The sequence below is a fragment of the Microcaecilia unicolor genome, chromosome 1 (genome assembly GCF_901765095.1).
Source record: "Microcaecilia unicolor chromosome 1, aMicUni1.1, whole genome shotgun sequence".
NCBI classification, from domain to species: domain Eukaryota; kingdom Metazoa; phylum Chordata; class Amphibia; order Gymnophiona; family Siphonopidae; genus Microcaecilia; species Microcaecilia unicolor.
The window spans coordinates 60,273,546-60,291,011 of record NC_044031.1 but is presented as its reverse complement, the minus strand read 5'-3'; the positions used below and the strand labels follow the sequence as shown (position 1 = coordinate 60,291,011).

At 44.6% G+C, this 17,466-nt stretch overlaps 1 protein-coding gene across 1 annotated transcript in view; it reads left to right on the top strand.

The window, feature by feature from the left end:
• GHRHR (growth hormone releasing hormone receptor) overlaps positions 1 to 17,466 on the top strand; it is a 103,621-nt gene that overhangs the window by 60,188 nt on the left and 25,967 nt on the right. The window contains exons 8-10 of the mRNA XM_030198219.1: positions 6,736 to 6,868; positions 9,122 to 9,275; positions 11,764 to 11,824. Of these exons, the coding sequence (XP_030054079.1) occupies positions 6,736 to 6,868; positions 9,122 to 9,275; positions 11,764 to 11,824 (348 nt within the window). The remainder of the gene's footprint in view (positions 1 to 6,735; positions 6,869 to 9,121; positions 9,276 to 11,763; positions 11,825 to 17,466) is intronic.

The window sequence follows — 17,466 nt, the reverse complement described above, 5'->3', positions numbered from 1 at the left end:
TATGTTACAGTTTTAGTTTTATATATATATATATATATATATATATATATATACCAGAAAAATACCTATTGTACCTAAATAGATAAGACACCTGCAAGCCTGAAGACTACTGAAGTGGTTAACATTCAGGTACAGTTGGTATTTTTCAGGTCCTGGAGGGATCACATTTACAACAAGAAAAGTTATAGTAGGCTTTGAACCTATGTCCCTTGGTTTACAATTTATTGCACTAAACATTAGGCTACTCCTCTGTTCTGCAGGGCTGTCTCTGTGGCCATATTTTTGAAAATGATACCAGAGAGATGTTCATGTCCCTGTTTTTTGTTGTTCAAAAGTTGGACATTCCACTTTGGAAAATGGGCTATTCATTTTGGACATTTTCAGTGCAAAAACGTCCATCTCACAACCATAATTGAACAGGAAATCTAGACATTTTTCATGGTTGATTATGACTGTGAGATGAATGTTTTATGTATGTTTTGATCAGTATTTATTTTTTTGGACTTAGACTTTTTTTTAAATACCCTCCTAATATTCAAAGAAATCAAACATTTGCATAGGTGGAGGGGCATAATCGAACGAAAATGTCTATCTCCATGGGCGTTTATCTCCGAGAACGGGTCCATGAAGGGGCGGACCGAACCGTATTTTCGTAAAAAATAGACGTCCATGTTTTATTCGACAATTTGTGAGCTGGGCGTTTTTGTTTTTCAGTGATAATGGAAAATGAAAGCGCCCAGCTCAAAAACGAATAAATCCAAGGCATTTGTTCGTGGGAGGGGCCAGGATTCGTAGTGCACTGGTCCCCCTCACATGCCAGGACACCAACCGGGCACCCTAGAGGGCACTTTTACAAAAACAAAAAAAGGTTAAAGAGCTCCAGGTAAATAGCACCCTTCCCTTATGTGTTGAGCCCCCCAAATCCCCCCTCAAAACCCACTGCCCACAAGTCTACACCATTACTATAGCCCTAAGGGATGAAGGTGGGCACCTACATGTGGGTACAGTGGGTTTGGGGGGGTTGGGCGACTAAGCATTAAGCAGCACAATTGTAACAGGTAGGGGGGATGGGCCTGGGTCCACCTGCCTGAAGTCCACTGCACCCCCTAACAACTGCTCCAGGGACCTGCATACTGCTGCCAGGGAGGTGGGTATGACATTTGAGGGTGAAAATAAAAAGTTGTGAAACATCATTTTTTGTGGTGGGAGGGGGTTAGTGACCACTGGGGGAGTCAGGGGAGGTCATCCCTGATTCCCTCTGGGGGTAATCTGGTCATTTAGGGCACTTTTTGGGGTCTTATTTGTGAAAAAACAGGGTCCAGGAAAAGTGCCCTAAATTCTAGCTACAAACGCATACTTTTTTTCCATTATCAGCGAAAGGCGCCCATCTCTGTTCGGGTGATAACCATGCCCCAGTCCCGCCTTCACCACGCCTCCGACACGCCCCCGTCAACTTTGTACGTTTCCGCGATGGAGTGCAGTTGAAAACGTCCAAGTTCGGCTTTCGATTATGCCGCGTTATTCGTTTTTGTGTGATAAACGTCCATCTCCCGATTTAGGTCGGAACTTGGGCGTTTTTCTTGTTCGATTATAAGCAGGATAGTGTAACTGAAATGTAGCTCCTAGTGCCTCCACTCGTCAATAAGATAAAACCTTTTATAGTCTAGTCTTCATCCATTTAGAGCTGTCTGGAAATATAGAAATTTCACTATCCAATAAGTTGCAATCAGATAATTTGGAGAACTACTTTGCTTCTTAGCAGTTACTGGAAGAAAATAAATTTTCTCCAGCAGAGGAAGAACTGAATCCTCATGTTTAAAGATTTCTTTATGTAATCTATTTAACAATTTTGTTTAGAGTTAAAGTCATAGTTTTAGGAAAATTCAACAGGCTCAAATTCGGGGATTTAGTATAATTTTCAAAGTTCTCCATTTTTATGATATATAATCTTATCATACATAGAGGTAATTAGATAGATTTAACCTGTTTAAGTTGATTTTCAAGTTCTTCCATCCTTGCAGATGATAAAGCAAAGTTTGTCTCCAGTTTGAAGGCAGGGCTGCAGCATTAACTTTATACAGGGACTCCAGAGTTTGCCAAATGGTATCTAAGATAACCACTGAAGGCTTTTCCAAAGGTGGTAGCCTGAAGGCAGATCTTCCGTGCTGACCTTCCTTTATATCTCGTTGAGGAAAAGCAGTTTCTAATTCTTTTTGCCTTGTTGAAATTAATACCTCAGGTGAATCCAGTGGTTCTCCACCCAAAGCCTCCTGCGCTGGTGTTTGACTTGTCATTGCTGAGGAATCCATCAATAGGGAAACACGGGGGCATGGGGGGGAAGCAGGGCCAGCAGGACTAAGCAATATCTTGCTCCTGAGGCTCAGGCAGTAATCTTCATTTGTTTTAAATGAAGAAAATTGGCCTGGCGGCAGGCACCAATATCTTCCCTTTCTACTTTGGGATCTGAAAAAGAAGACATTTCTGTCAAGGTAATAACACGGAAAACTGCAAAACACATCTCATGTTGCAGCGGCCATCTTGGTCAATGTTTAAAGCAGCTTAAAGGTCCTTGTACTAAGATGTGCTGAAAAATGGCCTGTGCTGATGTAGACGCGTGTATTGGCCGTGCACAGGTCCATTTTTCAGTGCACCTGAAAAAAAGGCTTTTTTTTTGGCCGAAAATGGACGTGTGGCCAAATAAAAATTGGCGTGCATCCATTTTGGGCCTGAGACCTTACCGCCACCCATTGACTTAGCGGTAAGGTCTCACGCATTAACCGGGTGGTAATCATCAGTGTGTGTACAATGCTGATTACCGCCTGGTTAGCGCCACACGCTGGAAAATTTCCGGCACACCTACTGGACACAAATACAAAATGAAATTATCGCCCATGCTACGTGGTAGCTGGGCAGTAGTTCCAAACTGGCGAGCATTGGGTGTGCGTAGGCACCTACGTGGCTTAGTAAAAGGGGCCCTTAGTGACTTTCCTTATTGGGATTCCCAACTGATATTCAGTGTCAGAACTGGGATAAGTGACTTTATTGGCTTCCAGCTGAATATTGGTCAGGGCCTCTAAAAGTGGCAGCAGCCAGCACATGCCCAGACATGGCTTGGTCCCGAATATTGGGTCTAAAATAGCCAGTGACAGTCAGCCTTTAAAACAGGGGCATAGCCAGACACCCAATTTTGGGTGGGCCTGGGCCCAAGATGGGCGGGCAGAACTCCGCCTTGTCCCACAAGTGATATGGTCTCGCCCTCTCTCTCCTGCTTGCCATATGAAGCTGGATGGTCTCTCAAACATCCCCCCCCCCCCCCCGCATACCTTTTAAATGGTAGATTTTCATTGGCAGTGAGCAGCAACTAGTACACACTGCTCATGTTGGCCCCACAGCATGTATCAGTTGCTGCTCGTTGCAGGTGAAAATCTGCTATTTACAAGGTATGCAGTTGTTCAGAGTTTTCGGCTGGTGGGGCTTGGGATCCCTGCCAGCCACATCATAGGTGTGCTGCTACTGAGTGGGCCTGAGCTCAAAGTGGGTGGGCCTGGGCCCACTTGGGCCCACCCTTGGCTACACCACTGCTTTAAAAGAACATTCTGTTGCTGGATGAATATTGCTTGGTGTCTTGAAAAAAAGAGTACTGATAAGGTTAAGGTGATTCAAAGGTGAGCCACTGAAATAGAACATAAGCTGCAGTATAAGCCACACATACACAGAAGAAAGCTAAAAATGTACTGTCTAGAAGAAATGAGGGAAAAGAGAGTTTTGATAAAAACATTAAAATATCTAGCAATCTTTGTTAAAAGTGTAGAAGGCAGCATTTTGCATAGAATGAAATGTTGAATAAAAGAGATCATACGAAAACGAAGGCAGAAAAGCTTTAAAAGAATGTGAACCAATACTTATTCACTGCGAGGGTAATGAACACCTGGAGCAAACTTCCATGAGAGCTTCTAGGATCTAAAAGATTAACAGAAATCAATCGTCCTTCACATGGACAGAGATAGTTAAATTATTTGCTGAATGATAAAGCTAACTAGCTAACGTTAACTACAGTAGTTATCTTTAGCCAAAGTTTCAGCCAAATCTAGAGGCCCTTTTACTAAAAAGCTTTAAGAAATGAGCCAGGTGCCGGTGGTTGTTCCAGCCCCAGTGCATACCATTTCCCATGCTGGGGAAAATAGGGCTGTAATTTTTAGTTCTGTGCTAATCGGGCAGCACCGCGTGCTACACAGTTACCGTCGGGTTAGTGCAGAAGGCCTTATGGCCACCTCGGTAGCGGTAAGTGCTCCTCTGATATGGCCATGTGGTAAGAACAATCTCAGGGGCCCTTTTACAAAGGCGCGCTGAAAAATGGCCTGCGGTAGTGTCGATGTGTGTTCTGGGCACGTGCAGAATCATTTTTCAGCGTCCCTGGAAAGAATGCCTTTTTAAAAAAAAATTTCTGAAAATGGATGTGCAGCAAAATGAAAATTTCTGCACGTCCATTTTGAGTCTGAGACCTAGAAATAAGGTCTCACGCGGTAACCGGGCGATAATGATCTATGCATGTCAAATGCCACTTGGCGTATGCCTAATACGCGCATCTGAAAAAAATTATTTTCCGAACGCGCGTATCTGACGTGCGCCAAAAATGAAATTTCCGCAACAGCCACGCGGTAACTCCATTTTGGCATGTATTGGGTGCGCGTAGATGCTTACACAGCTTAGTAAAAGGGCCCCTCACCGCATGGCCATGGCTATTTTCAGCCTTTTTAACCTGCTGCGGTAAAAAGGGCCACAACGTGTGGCAAAAATGGCCCCCACAGGACCCTTTTCACTGCAGTTTGATAAAAGGACCCCTTACTGCTTTTTTTCTTTTTCAGGTCTCACAAAATTTTTTCCATTAGCCCAAGATACTTAAAAAAATATATTAATCACGTACTGCCTCCTATTTAGGAGGCACTAATTGCTTCCATGTTCCCTGCATTATCTAGCTGGATAACACTTCCGTGCCTCACCCATGACATGCAGCCTCCTGAAAAAAGAGCAAAAAAATAGTGCTTGCTGATAGGCAAATAACTGCAAAATGCTTTAACACATTTTCTGTATGCATTTTCCCCATGTTAAGTCCATGTTAGTGCTTAACACCATTTAGTGAAATGGCCCCCTAACTAGATGTGATTTAAGTTAAAAATCCCCAAAATATAGCCTATTAAAACTTGTCCTGTACTCTGTACTCATTATCCATTCCTCTCAATCATTTACTTATCCACACCCTTGGCCTCTCCCACATGGTTCCAGCATTCTCAGCATCTCCCCTCTCCCTCTCTCCACTCTTGTAGGCAAGAATCTTCTCCCTCTCTCTCCCTCCTTCTCTCTCCTCCACCCCTGTAGACAGACATCTTCCTGTATCCTCCCCTCCACCTCCACTATCTCCATGTCCTGACTCCCTTCCCTCCTGCCCCTAGTGTGGCCCAGTATCTCTCCTCCCATGGTCCAGCATCTCTCTCTCTCTCTCTGTTCCCTACTATCTTCTCCCCCATGGTCCAGCATCTTTCCCTCCATCTTTCCTTCCCTTCTTCCCCTTCAATCCTGGGTCCAATATCTCTGCCTCTCTTTCTTTTTTCCCTCTCCTCTTCCCTGATTCCAACATCTCTTCCCATTATCTAGCATCTCTGTTTCCCTCTGCTCTGAATATAGGCTCAGCATCTCTCCCCTTCACTCCCCCTCCCGTCAGTGGCAGTGATCTACACACGCTGTTTGTGGCCAGTCCCAGAGCCTTCCCCCTGATTTGTCCCATCCCACTGGAAACAAGAAGTTGCATCAGAAGGAGTGGAATATGGCAGAGGGATGGTATGTGTAAATTGCTGCTGTTGTTTAATGCTTGTGACCTCTAAGACAAGTTTTAAGGTAGACCGGGGGGGGGGGGGGGGGGTGAGAATGGGAGATGCTGGAACATGGGAGGGGGAGTAAAGGGAGAAATGCCAAATGGAGGCTAGGGGAGGATAGTGGAGGGGAAGATGCTAGATTGCAGGTGGGAAGGGAAGAGTAGAAGAGAGTGGCAGAGATACTGAAACATGGGGGGACACAGTACTGAATGCATGTGAAGAGGGGTGCTTGGTGTGTGAGAGCAGCCAAATACATATCACTTGGTATTTCTGTTAATTTTTCATTTCTACTTCAACAGTTTCATCAAAGCTCCTCTTAAAAAATTGCAGAGATTTATAACATTTTTCATGAATCTTAGAACTGGTTGATTTATGACAGTTTAGCAGGAATCTGAATCTAAACTGATATTGATGAGACCCTCCCTGTTTATGTCAAACTGAATCTTACATAACAACATAAGAATAGCCATACTGGATCAGACCAATGGTCCATCTAGCCTAGTATCCTGTTTCCAACAGTGACCAATCCAGGTCACAAGTACCTCACAGAAACCCAAATAGTTGCAAGATTCCATGCTACTGATCCCCATGTCTATCTCAATAACAGACTTTGGACTTTTCCTCCAGGAACTTGTCCAAACCTTTTTTAAACCCAGATATGCAAACCGCTGATACCACATCCTTTGGCAACAAGTTCCAAAGTTTAACTATTCATTGAGTGAAAAAATATTTCCTCCTATTTCTTTTAAAATCTTGAGAAAGCCCCAGCTAAAATAATCTCATTTCACTTCCCATGATGTGTTTTAGACAGACATGGTATTTCAGCAGTCATATTCTTGTTTTAAAATTATTTTTTCTTTAACAGGAGACTTCGCTGTCCGAGAAACTATATTCATATCCAGTTGTTTATTACCTTTATCCTCAAAGCACTTGCAGTTTTCGTGAAGGATGCCTTCCTCTTCAACAATGATGAAACTGATCATTGCAGCCTTTCAACAGTACGTATGCGAAAAGACACTTTTAAAGGGGTGATTATATTGGGTAGTATCTAATTTTAGGCATGAACAATGTATATAAATATAATTATGTTAGTCATTTATGTATGTAAATTTTTTTTTTAATTACATTTGTACCGCACGCTTTCCCACTCATGGCGGCAGACAATGGAGGGTTAAGTGACTTGCCCAGAGTCACAAGGAGCTGCCTGTGCCGGGAATTGAACTCAGTTCCTCAGGACCAAAGTCCACCACTCTAACCACTAGGCCACTCCTCCTACATTACCATTCAATTAATGGTAATGTACATGAGTAAATTAACCTCATGAAATACTAACCAATGTAAAATTATACGCATCATTTACATGATTTGAGGAGATGAGATGAGAGTTTGATCTTCCAGTTCATTAATATTATGAATGGATCCAGCTCAAGCATTCAATTAAACATAAAATGAATCAAGGAGAAGAGCAGGTAGATGAGTGAAATTTCAATGTAATTTCTAGTAAACTTCCCTCATTCGCTAAAACTATTTCCACATTCAACCACATTGTGAGCCAGGATGCTTCATCCCCCTGCATTAGAAGAAAACCTTTGGGAGACTGAATTAAATGATATCTTTACAGATGATACCTGGGTAAAATTTTGGTTGAGTAACCACTGGGGATCTTTATCAGCCTCCTTAACATAGTCTTTGCATTTCTTACTCCATCAGACTTTATGGACCCCAATGAAAGCGTCAAAACCAGCAGAGCCAACAGTAACTTACAATGGTTCTGCCAGATGGATATTGGTACCTTTAATACATATTCTAAATGAATGTCCTAAGATTAAAAAAAAAGACAAAACCTACTGGGATGCAGTGTGGTCAAAACCTTTGGACATTTTTCATATAGCAGAAATTCTTTCAACTAAAAATAGTGGTATGAAAATCCTTAGTTATAACCATAAGGCTAATAAAAGAAAAAGCTTCTCTTTTCAATTTTTTGTTTTCCTGTTGTGGTTAAAATGATTGCAAACGACTGGAAGAATACTTTAGCAGCTGATATACATATGTGGTGGAAGACAGAAATATTGTTTTGCAAATATGAGCATATTATGATTTAGAAATGTTGTGAAAGATTGGGCAAATGGAACAAACAATGGGAGGAGTCAATTTTATAACAAGGCACATCCATTTAATCAGTGAAAGCCTCTTCTATAACCGCATCTGAGCACCCAGATTCCATACTCAGAAAGGGAAGAACCAACTTTCACAGGTCGAAGCACACAAAAAGAAAACAGTGGAGACAACCAATAAAAGCAAAAGTCACCATTAGTATACAACGATCTTTATTCACATCTAAGAAGACTCGACACGGCTGTGTTTCGGCTGTATGGCTTGCATCAAGAGACTGTCATAGTCTAACAGTTAGTCTATGAAAATGTTTGCACACTGATGAATCAAAATACCAGTAGTTCTCTGTGCTATGTGGCAGCGTAAGCTGTGTCAACCTCAATGGAGAAGCAGGTGATGCTTCCACATAGCGTAGAAAACTTCTGGTGCTTTGATTCCGCAGTGTGCAAACGTTTTCATAGACTAACTAGACTACGCAACAGACTCCTGACGCAGGCCATACAGCCGAAACACGGCCGTGTCGAGTCTTCTTAGATGTGACTAAAGATTGTTGCACACCATTGGTGATTTTTGCTTCTATTGATCACCTCCACAGGGCATGTAAATGCAGATGGCCGATTATAGAACTGGCCTTCTGATGACTATATGGCAAATGTAGTAACGTTTGATTCATTTTTTCACTACTGAAGGTTTGTTTGGGGTATTGCTCTGGTTGTATAACTTGAAATTTAATAAAGAGATGTGAACAAACAACAACAGAAAACAGTATGGCCAGCTGAATAGCAGTTTCTAAGAAGTTTACTGGCTGAATTTCCAGGCTTTGTGAAATATGTGTCTCTTGGAGAAAGCAAATTCATCCACCTGATTTCATTAGGCAGGTATCTCTCTACCCGGGGCAGAGATAGATCAAGATAGGGAAACTTTGTGATTAGGTTTCATTCTCATCTATCTATCTTCTGATACAAGGAGAAACAGCAGTTGCATTGGACACCTAATAGGCAATTTAAAAAAGAAAAAAGAAACCAGGTGATATTTGGCACCAATGTGCACTAGTGAAATCTGCCCCCTCCCCCCCCAAAAATGAAAATTTGGTACCTCTCATGTGGTGACCTACTTTTCTCTCATTTTTTTCCTTTTAGACTGGATGTAAGGTATCAGTTGTGTTTTTACACTACTTCACAATGACTAATTTCAAATGGCTACTGGTGGAAGCTCTGTACCTGAACTCTTTGCTGATTTCGTCCTTTCCACATGGGAGAAGATACTTTTGGTGGTTAGTTCTGTTTGGGTGGGGTAAGTAATAGGGTGGAGATTGGTGCTGTATGTTAAGGACATCATGGAACCAAACAGTGCTTTTCTCTGCTTTTTTGTTATTCATAACGGGCCCCTTTTACCAAGCTGTGGCAAAAAGGGGCAGCTGGCATCGAAGAAGACAGGTTGCCTGCTCTGGCCAGTCCAGGGACCTCTTCTGCGTCCTGCCTCCTGATGTAACTTACCGTTTCCTTGTAGGCAGGATGCAACAGAGACAGCCTGTATTAATCAGTGCCCGCTATAGCACCTGAGCAACAACACAGACACTGCTGTCTAGCTGACACCAACCGGCGCCTATTTTATAAAAGTCTGCTCCTCCTGAGATCAGAACCTGGCTACACCTCTGCTCGCATCCAAAGTTAGGCATGACATACGTGCTAAGATACTATTCTGTAAAGAGTACTCTGTGCAGAGTACTCTTCAGAGCATACTAGCTTAGGGTAGATCATCCTAGCTCCTAACTTTGGGTACTGCTTATTGAATTTGGCCCTGTATCCTTTTACAGAGCCAAAATTTGTAACAGCTGATTAAGAGTTCTGGTGTGAACCTGTGAGGCAGCTTTTCCCTCCCTCCTCATGACCTGTGTTGTTGCTCTGTTGTCAGGTGTGTAGACATCAAGTCTGTGTAAGGGAAAGGCGTCCTTTGCACCCAGAGGTACCAGTGCTGTATCTTAATAGGAAAGACAGAACACAGTGAATTAAGGATGAGGTTGATTGTGTAGACAGGGCCAAAATGTTGTCATAGCTTTGAACGCTAGCCTTCTATACAACAGTGCCGTCTCATGAATGGTACTTTCCTAGTGTTTTCTGTGTAAATTTTTTTTTTTAATATGTGTTGTTGTTTTTTTTTGTATGGTCTTTTCTTTGATTGGAATTCTACAGAGTGAATATTCTAGAGGCAGAAGTCATGGATTTTTTGATATACTGCCTTTCTGTGGTACAGTCAAAGCAGTTTACATTTCTTATATGCAGGTGCTTTCTCTGTCTCTAGTGGGTATAATCTGTTTGTACCTGGGGCTAGAGACAGGTAAGAGACTTGCTAAGAGTCGCAAGGAGCCACATTGGGAATTGAACCCAGTTCCTTGGGTTCTCAGCCCACTGCCCTATTAGGCTACTCCTCTATGCAGTTAAAGTTGATGTCAAGGGGTGACTTGAAATGATAGCAAATGATTGGACTCACAGTATCACTATCAGGCTTATTTTCGAAAGTGATTGCTGGCCATCTTCCGACATAAACCGGGAGATGGCCGGCAATTTTGCAAAAGTGGCGAAAGCGGTATAATCGAAAGCGGTGTTTTTGACACCATCGCCGCTTTCCCGTCACCACGCCGGCGAAAGTGCAAGGGGGCGTGTTGGCGGTGAAGTGAAGGTAGGACATGGGCGGGCATGGGCGTGGCTACCAGATGGCCGACTTTTGCGGATAATGGAAAAAAAAGCAGTGTTAAGCAGTATTTCGCCGGGTTTACTTGGTCTTTTTATTTTCATGACCAAGCCTCAAAAAGGTGCCCCAATTGACCAGATGACCACCAGAGGGAATGAGGGATGACCTCCCCATACTCCCTCAGTGGTTAGCAACCCCCTCCCACACTAAAGAATAAAAATAAAACACTTTTTTGCCAGCCTGTATGCCAGCCTCAAATGTCATACCCAGCTCCCTGACAGCAGTATGCAAGTCCCTGGAGCAGTTTTTAATGGGTGCAGTGCACTTCAGGCAGGCAGACCCAGGTCCATCCCCTCCCCTACCTGTTACACTTGTGGTGCTAAGTGTTTAGCCCTACAACCCCCCCCCCAAAACCCACTGTACCCACATGTAGGTGCCCCCCTTCACCCATAAGGGCTATGGTAATGGTGTAGAGTTGTGGGGAGTGGGTTTTGGGGGGATTTGGGGGGCTCAGCACCCAAGGGAAGGGAGCTATGCACCTGGGAGCTATTTGGGTATTTTTTGAACATTTTTAGAAGTGCCCCCTAGGGTGCCCGGTTGGTGTCCTGGCATGTCAGGGGGACCAGTGCACTACAAATACTGGCTCCCCCCATGACCAAATGCCTTGGATTTCGCCGGGTTTGAGATGGCTAGCAGTTTTTTCCATTATCGCTGAAAAACAAAACCGGTGATCTCAAACCCAGCGAACTCTGGCATTTGGCCGGGCTAAACCGTATTATCGAAAAAAAAGATGGCCAGCCATCTTTTTGGATAATACAGTTCCGCCCAGCTGTTGTGCCGCTGCCAAAATACATCACCGGCGATCTATTTCGCCGGCGATGTTTGATTATGCCCCTCTATGCTACATGCACCTGTCTGTGTCCAATTCCAGAAATGCACTGTGTCTCGCTGAAACAGAAGACCTACTGTATATGCTCTCATTTTCTGTATTACTCCACATTTTAATTCTGCAACAACAGAAATCAAGATCAAATATATCTGCTTACGTTGTTTTGAAATAACACCAGCATGTATTGTAATGTTTTCACAGGTTCTCCAACATTTTTTATCATTGTCTGGATAATATCAAAAGCATATTTTGAAGACAAAGAGTGAGTAACAATTAGGTGTAAAATAATAGCTTCCATTTAGTAGCAAATGCATTGTGTGTGCAGGGATATCCATTGCTGACAGTCCAGGGAAAGGGCCGAGTATGATTTTGCTTTTATGGCGATATCTAACAGACAATAGAATAGCAAGTTGCATCCTGCTCACTAGGACAAAGGTAAAATTGGATTACAACACAGCAGGTGATGTGAAAGGAAGCAGGACAATACAAACAATAATGCATGATGAATATCTGATAAGAGCCAGATGATAAGCACATTGGGTCACTACTCATAGGTGCAAGTGGGAAGGTGGGGCTCATGCATGCGCATAGGCGCCGTTTTTTTTCAGAAATATATTTGGGGGAGTGGTCCCCCCTTAGCTACGCTACTGGGCACAACCAGCCAGTCAAGTTTTCAGGCTACTCAGAATGAAAATGCAAGAGATAAATTTGCATGCATTGCCTCCATGGTATGCAAATCTATCTCATGCCTAGTCATTGTGAATATCCTCAACCCCCCCCCCCCCCCCCCGAGGACTGAGTTGAGAAGCACTGCCTTGTGGCATAGTATGGTACTAACAATATCAACACAATACACATTAAAACATCTTAGTAAACAGTGCAGGGGGTAAGTTGAGGTGGAACATATAGAGGGGCATAATCGAACAGAAACGCCTATCTCCATGGGCATTTATCTCCGAGAACGGGTCCGTGAAGGGGCAGACCGAATCGTATTTTCGAAAAAACATGGACGTTTATCTTTTTTTGAGCTGGGCGTTTTTGTTTTTCAGCGATAATGGAAACCGAAAACGCCCAGCTCAAAAACGAATAACTCCAAGACATTTATTCGTGGGAGGGGCCAGGATTCGTACTGCACCGGTCCACCTCACATGCCAGGATACCAACCGGGCACCCTAGGGGGCACTTTTACAAAAAAAAAAAAAAAAAAAAAGGTAAAACAGCTCCCAGGTACATAGCACCCTTCCCTTGGGTGTTGAGCCCCCCAAATCCCCCTCAAAACCCACTGCCCACAAGTCTACACCATTACTATAGCCCTAAGGGGTGAAGGGGGGCACCTACACGTGGGTACAGTGGGTTTGGGGGGCGGTTTGGAGGGCTCCCATTTACCAGCACAAGTGTAATAGGTGGGGGGGGGGGGATGAGCCTGGGTCCACCTGCCTGAAGTCCACTGCTCCAGTGACCTGCATACTGCTGCCAGGGAGGTGGGTATGACATTTGAGGGTGAAAATAAAAAGTTGTGAAACGGCATATTTTGTGGTGGGAGGGGGTTTGTGACCACTGGGGGAGTCAGGGGAGGTCATCCCCGATTCCCTCCAGTGGTCATCTGGTCATTTAGGGCACTTTTTGGGGCCTTATTCGTGGAAAAACAGGGTCCAGGAAAAGTGCCCTAAATTCTCGCTAAAAACGCATATTTTTTTTCCATTATCGGCGAAAGGCGCCCATCTCTGATCGGCAGATAACCACGCCCCAGTTCCGGCTTCACCACGCCTTCGACATGCCCCCATCAACGTTGTCCGCATCCGCGACGGAGTGCAGTTGAAAACGTCCAAATTCGGCTTTTGATTATACTGCTTTATTCGTTTTTGGGAGATAAACGTCTATCTCCCGATTTGGGTCACAATATAGGCGTTTTTCTCTTTCGATTATAAGCAGGATAGGCAGGTAAGATGGAGTAACCCCTGCCAGTCAAGTTTTTAGGATGCATAAAAGAGATTTGCATATAATGAACGCAGTGCACGCAAATCAAGTTTATTCTTTCATTGCGGATATCCTGAAAACTTGACTGGCAAGGGTTACTTCAGGACTGGATTTGGGAAACACTGAGATAAGTGTATCAGAAGTCAGATAGAACACATGAGGACTAAGGAAAATTGCATGTGAAGTCGGAAATGGTGCATGAAAATGATTTCAGCTGAAGTCCTGCTACAGTATGTATATACGTGTGTATGTGTGTGTGAGAAAGACTAGCAGCTAGTTGTTTCTTGCATTAAAGGCTTAGGAAAAGAACCAATCCCTCACCTGCTTCCTAAACTAGAGTTAGTCCTATTGGCACTGTACATATAGCCAATGGTTGTGAATCATTAAGGGAGTAATGCTATATGGAGGGGACAAACTCTTAGGCACCAAGAATGTGTATGAATGACTAGAATACTAACATATATGTATGTATATGTGCACATCGCTCATAAATGCTAATATTCCAGCTACGTGCTATTCTGTAAACAGCAGTCATATAATATGAAGGTGAGCACACACACTGGTGAACTCTGGGTGGAGAATGGGCATACAGCACAGTTATGTATGCATATTATGGAATACTATATTTTATGTGCCTTTTTTTAGCAATCGTAGTGCAAGCATTTATACCAGATCTACGGCTAGTGTAAATAACCATGCCTAAATTATACACATGTATCTAACCTGTTAAGTTAGGGGTCTTTCCCTTGTGCTAAGGCCATTTTTAGCGCAGCCAAACAATGGACAATTTTCCTTTTTCCGAATTAATGGTCATGCACTGATCATGTACTAATCAGTTAGCATGCGATAATGCAGATGCGCTAACTGATTAGCACAGAACCACTCAGGGGCCCATTTATTAAGCTGCATAGAGGGGCATAATCGAATGGGGCCGGCCATCTATAATGACGGCCACGTAAAGCGGCGTACCCGAATGTATTATTGAAACAAGATGGCCGGCCATCTTTCGTTTTGATAATATGGTTGGGGCCGGCCAAATCTCAACATTTGGGCCGCCCTTAGAGATCGACGGTGATAGAGATGGCCGCCATTGGTTTTCACTGATAATGGAAACTAATGGCGGCCATCTCAAACCCGGCCAAATCCAAGCCATTTGGTCATGGGAGGAGCCAGCATTTGTAGTGCACTGGTCCCCCTCACATGCCAGGACACCAACCAGGCACCCTAGGGGGCACTGCAGTGGACATCACAAATTGCTCCCAGGTGCATAGCTCCCTTAACTTGTGTGCTGAGCCCCCCAACCCCCCCAACCCACTCCTCACAACTGTACACCACTACCATATTCCTAAGGGGTGAAGGGGGGCACTTACATGTGGGTACAGTGGGTTTTGGGAGGTTTGGAGGGCTCAACATTTACCACCACAAGTGTAACAGGTGGGGGGGGGGGGGGGGGTGGGCCTGGGTCCGCCTGCCTGAAGTGTACTGCACCCACTAAAAACTGCTCCAGGGACTTGCATACTGCTGTCATGGAGCTGGGTATGACATTTTGAGGCTGGCATAGGGGCTGGCAAAAAATGTTTAAAAACATTTTTTTCTGGGTGGGAGGGGGTTGGTGAACACTGGGGAGAAAGGGGAGGTGATCCCCGATTCCCTCCGGTGGTCATCTGGTCAGTTTGGGTACCATTTTGAGGCTTGGTCGTGAACAAAAAGGGACCAAGTAAAGTCAGCCAAGTGCTCGTCAGGGCTAGCCTTCTTTTTTCAATTATCGGGCGAGGCTGGCCATCTGTTAACCACGCCCCCATCCCGTCTTCGGTACACTGCCGACATGCCCCCTTGAACTTTGGCCGGCCCTGCGATGGAAAGCAGTTGAAGCCGGCCAAAATCGGCTTTCGATTATACCGATTTGGCCGGCATTAGGAGAAGGCCGGCCATCTCCCAATTTGTGTCAGAAGATGGCCGGCCTTCTCCTTTGAAAGTAAGCAGGATAGGCACCTACGTGCGCCCAGTGCATGCAGATTCGGAACTACTGCCCGGCTACCGTGTGGCCCGGGTGGTAATTTAATTTTTTATGAGCGCCCACTATGCTCCCCAGAAATTTTCCGGCATGCAGTGCTAACTGGGCGGTAATCAGCATTGTGTGCACGCTGACGATTACCATCCAGTTAGCACGTGAGACACTGCTAAGTCAATGGCAATATATATATATATATATACAGTATATATATATATATATATATATATCCAGAAGAAGCATGTCTGGGGATGGAGAGTGAGGGATCCTTTTACTAAGGTGCCCTGAAAAATGGCCTGTGCAGTTGTAGATGCGTGTATTAGATGCACACAGGTCCATTTTTCATGCGCCTGAAAAAAGGCCTTTTTTTGGCTGAAAATGGGCTTGCAGCAAAATGAAAATTGGCGCACGTCCATTTTGGGTCTGAGACCTTACCACCACCCATATGCCTGAGGATTGTGCACACAGATTGCAAAATTACCACTGGATGCCTCAACATGTCCCCACAGTAAGCTCTTTTAAGCTGCAGTAAGCATGCACTAGTGCTTACCGCAGCTTATAAAACAGGCTCCATATATATTAACATAGAGGGGAATAATTGAACTGCGCCTGCGAAATACATGGCTGGCGATGTATTTTGGCGGCGCCGCAAACAGCTGGCCGGACCCTTATATTCAAAAAAGATGGGAAGCGGGACTGGTGGTTGGGAGGCGGGGATAGTGCTGGACAGACTTGTACGGTCTGTGCCAGAGCCGGAGGTTGGGAGGCAGGGCTGGTGGTTGGGAGGTGAGGATAGTGCTGGGCAGACTTATACGGTCTGTGCCAGAGCCGGTGGTTGGGAGGCGGAGCTGGTGGTTCGGAGGCGGGGATAGTGCTGGGCAGACTTATACGGTCTGTGCCCTGAAGAGCACAGATACAAATCAAAGTAAGGTATACACAAAAAGCAGCAAATATGAGTTATCTTGTTGGGCAGACTGGATGGACCGTGCAGGTCTTTTTCTGCCGTCATCTACTATGTTACTATGTTACTATGCAATACGGTTCCGGCCAGCCAAATGCCGTGGATTTGGCCAGGGTTTGAGATGACCGGCTTCAGTTTTTAGCGATAATGGAAAGTTATGTCGGCCATCTCAAACCCGGCCAAATTCAAGACATTTGGCCGTGGGAGGAGCCAGCATTTTTAGTGCACTGGCCCCCCTGACATGCCAGGACAGCAACCGGGCTCCCTAGGGGTCACTGCGGTGGACTTCAGAAAAGCTCCCACGTGCATAGCTCCCTTACTTTGGGAGCTGAGCCCCCAACCCCCCCCCCCAAAAAAAAACCCCACTACCCACAAATGTACTGCACCCACTAAAACTACTCCAGGGACCTGCATACAGCTTCTAGGACTTATTGCTGCTGTATAACTTTGGCACACCAGTTCACACCTGAAGACTAATCTCTCTGAAAAAGTTCTTTCTTGAAATAAGCAAGTTTACTCACAGTTAACTGCAGATCAGAGGTTGTGCCCCACTGGCAAAGAGTCCCCTGGTACTAAGATGAGCAGTAGGTCAGAGCTGGCACAATGGTGTACAATGCCCTCTTTCAGCACCATTCAAGGTAATAACTAAGTTCTCTAACGTGGGTAACACAGGAAAGGGAACTAAAACTGGCTTACAAAAATGGCCACTACCGCTTGGACTACAACAGGAAACAAAACAGGGCACACTCTGACCCAGTAGGCAGGGGGAAAAGCACCATGGGAGAAGAGCCTACAAACTACCAATACCTACACCCACCACAATGCATTGCTGATGTGACTCTGCAGTGCAAATAACAGAAAAGGTGTCACACTCACCCCAGAGCCATATCACAAGCAGGAAAAGGCTGTCGGAGGACAGAACACATTCTGCTGTCATGGAGGTGGGTACTGCATT